This window comes from Oculina patagonica, chromosome 3 (genome assembly GCF_052425735.1).
Source record: "Oculina patagonica isolate OP01 chromosome 3, crgOcupat, whole genome shotgun sequence".
Lineage (NCBI taxonomy): Eukaryota > Metazoa > Cnidaria > Anthozoa > Scleractinia > Oculinidae > Oculina > Oculina patagonica.
In genome coordinates, this window is record NC_135760.1 from 26,989,274 (window position 1) to 26,991,993 (window position 2,720).

Here is a 2,720-nt window from a genome sequence, read left to right on the forward strand (position 1 = left end):
TTTTTTTTTTTTGGGGGGGGGGGGTGATTTTTGGCGCAGGGATTTTTTTGGGGAATATTTGTTGCAAGCCCTAGCGATTTTTTGGGGTCTTGATTTTTGCCCCCATTCAATCATCCCCGTCACTTGAAATACCAAGTGTTATGTTTATTTGAATTATTTGTTTCTTTCATTTGCTCGGCCCCACTAGCCTTTGTGCTATAAATACTGCCGAGGGTAAATAAAGGTTATTATTATTATTATAAATACCAAGTACCCCGCCCCGGCCTGAACGGTTGATTCGACTGCTCCTCGTTGACTATTTGCTCAGCGAAAACTTGGGGTAGTAGTCTATTTGTTAAATTCGAAAGAGATAAATGAGGGTTTAAACGTCGGGGCGCACCCTCCTTCCTACTCGCGCGTCTTCGGTGTTAAAAATGGCTCAGTTCTAAGACAACATACGCGGGAAATGATCAGTCTACTGGCACTACAGTTCCATATTTTTGTGCGATCTCAAACTTTTATTGGTAATTATTACAACTTCAAATTCATGGCTTAGTTAGCCGTAACGCCTTTTCAGACAAACGCACCTCCCACACAATTTGTAGAATTTAACATACAGCTTAGAGCGATTTAAACCATGAACCGAGATTGTATTTTAACCGTACAGTTTCTACTATTAGACCCTAGTTTCACTAGTTTCGTTGTTTCACGGGATTAATAAAAGCACTCTATTACGTCTTATTTAAGCCTGGGGAAAGACTCTTACATTAATGTTACAGCAGCAAGGTTCATGTAATTAACTCAAGAGTTTTACTCATTTGAATCAAAGAAATGTTTATTTTTGCTAACGACGAGCAGTCGTTGGCGTTGCTCAGTTTTGTCAGTAATGAGGCTTCTTCAACGCCTACACATCACAATCTTAGAAAAAGCTTGCGCAAAGAATCTGTTCATAGTACCATAGCATAATGGATGAATGGCGCTTGGTCACACGTTAGAATATAAAAATACTTGCGTATCATTGCTTGATAACGAAACTGCCATCTGTTGCTTCCCGCTGTTGAGTATTCCCACAAAAACAAGATTTGGTAAGGAATGTAGCAGACCACAAACGATAAGATGATGACGTAGATCATTCTCAACAGGTCGCTCTCAAGCTCTGCCCTAGACTTGTTTCCAGGCCTCGGATTCCTGTTGGGAACTTCAAGATGGACCTCTCTCGGAGGCGCACCGTAATGAAGGTGCAGAACCGCCCTTCGGTCGTCGGAGCTCTTTCGTGATGACATCATCGTGATCTCCGAAGACTCTTCGACGTTTCTTCGGACATGACGCTTGAGTTTCAGCGCTACAGCCCCATAAGACCACATCATAACCAGATAGGGAACTAAAAAGCACAGAGTGAATCGAATGATGGAATAGGTGTTATAACCACCTCCCGGGAACTTTGAATAGCACAGTTTGTGTCCAGATGGCAGCTCTAGAAGAATTCGCGTAACAAATAAAGGAAGCGAGACTGCCAGGGCTGCGAGCCATATTCCTCCAATGATTGCTGCCATTACGAGACCCGAGGCTTTTTTCTTAGGTGTCATGATCCTCGTGTAGCGATAAACAGCGATGGTCGCCATGTCGCCTGTAACCACAATAACAGCTAAAACTTGCAGTGGAATGAGCAGCTTACAGGTGAATTCACCAAATATCCAGCTGTACAATTCTTGGTAGGCCATGATGAACGGCTGACATAGCGAACTGATAATTTCAGCACCAGCCAAGTTTGCCACCAAATAATATGAAAATGGCTTGCATCGGGCGGGGAGCGCGATGACTGCTTTTAAAACCAACGTGTTTCCCATCAAACTAGCAAGTATGATAACAGAGAACAACAGCAAGCTTAAGACCCGCAGTACATAAGGTTCTGGGCGATCCGCTGTGCCTGCGACAGGAGATGTACCGCTTTGTAACTGATTGGTCGAAAAATTCGTGGAGTTGGTCATGTTCATACGTCTTCAGTGCCAGCCTTTGATCAGTTTGTTTGGAATCCTGTCATGAAGAAAGAGGAAGTTTATATGCCAGCGTCAGTATTGCTGTTTATTTAACGGCTGTCACTTTTATGTTTATATATAGATTTTACTTGTTTCGCACCATGCCATAGAGACCCGGAAATCCGAAATCCGGCTAAGATATCACCAAAAAGAAAGGTCACAAATATAGAATTTTCAATTCACAGCCCACGCGATGAGGAGAGGAAGGGGGGGGGGGGGGGGTACACAATAAAGGTGTCCAAACCCCTACCTTTTATAGGACAAAACAAATTAATCTTAATATGCTTTTATTCGAGATATTTTGAAGTGAGAAAGCTGTAGAATGAAAGGCTTATTTAATTTGGAGCAATATTTCGGATGGATCAAAACCAAACTTCATCAGCTGCGATTAAATGCTAAGTGAGGATGGAAACAAACGGTTACAATATTACATATGAATATATTTTTTCCTTAATTAGCATGAAGGATGGTTTTGTCCATCCGAAATCTTGAGTCACATTAAACAGAATTAATATCACATCGCTTTTCAGCTGTTTGATCAACTTTGCATTTTAAAGTTTGTTTATGAAATCCATTGCTGATCGCGATCTATACCAAGGCACGGCTACACTCATCTAAATGATATTTTCCCCTATCCTTTCCTATATTTCAACTCGTGAAACCCCTCCAGCCAGAAAAGCTTTCGGGCAGAGCCTCCCCATATAG

At 42.0% G+C, this 2,720-nt stretch overlaps 1 protein-coding gene across 1 annotated transcript; it reads right to left on the reverse strand.

The window, feature by feature from the left end:
• Positions 1-412: 412 nt before the first annotated feature.
• LOC144645769 (prolactin-releasing peptide receptor-like) lies at positions 413-2,013 on the reverse strand. The gene has a single exon (XM_078505316.1). It carries the CDS (start codon positions 1,971-1,973, stop codon positions 927-929), a length of 1,047 nt encoding a protein of 348 aa, XP_078361442.1. The 5' UTR covers positions 1,974-2,013; the 3' UTR covers positions 413-926.
• Between the last annotated feature and the right edge of the window lie 707 nt (positions 2,014-2,720).

Coding starts and splice junctions, on each gene's coding strand:
- LOC144645769 (XM_078505316.1), bottom strand. CDS start 1,973: ATGAACATGACCAACTCCACGAATTTTTCGACCAATCAGTTACAAAGC.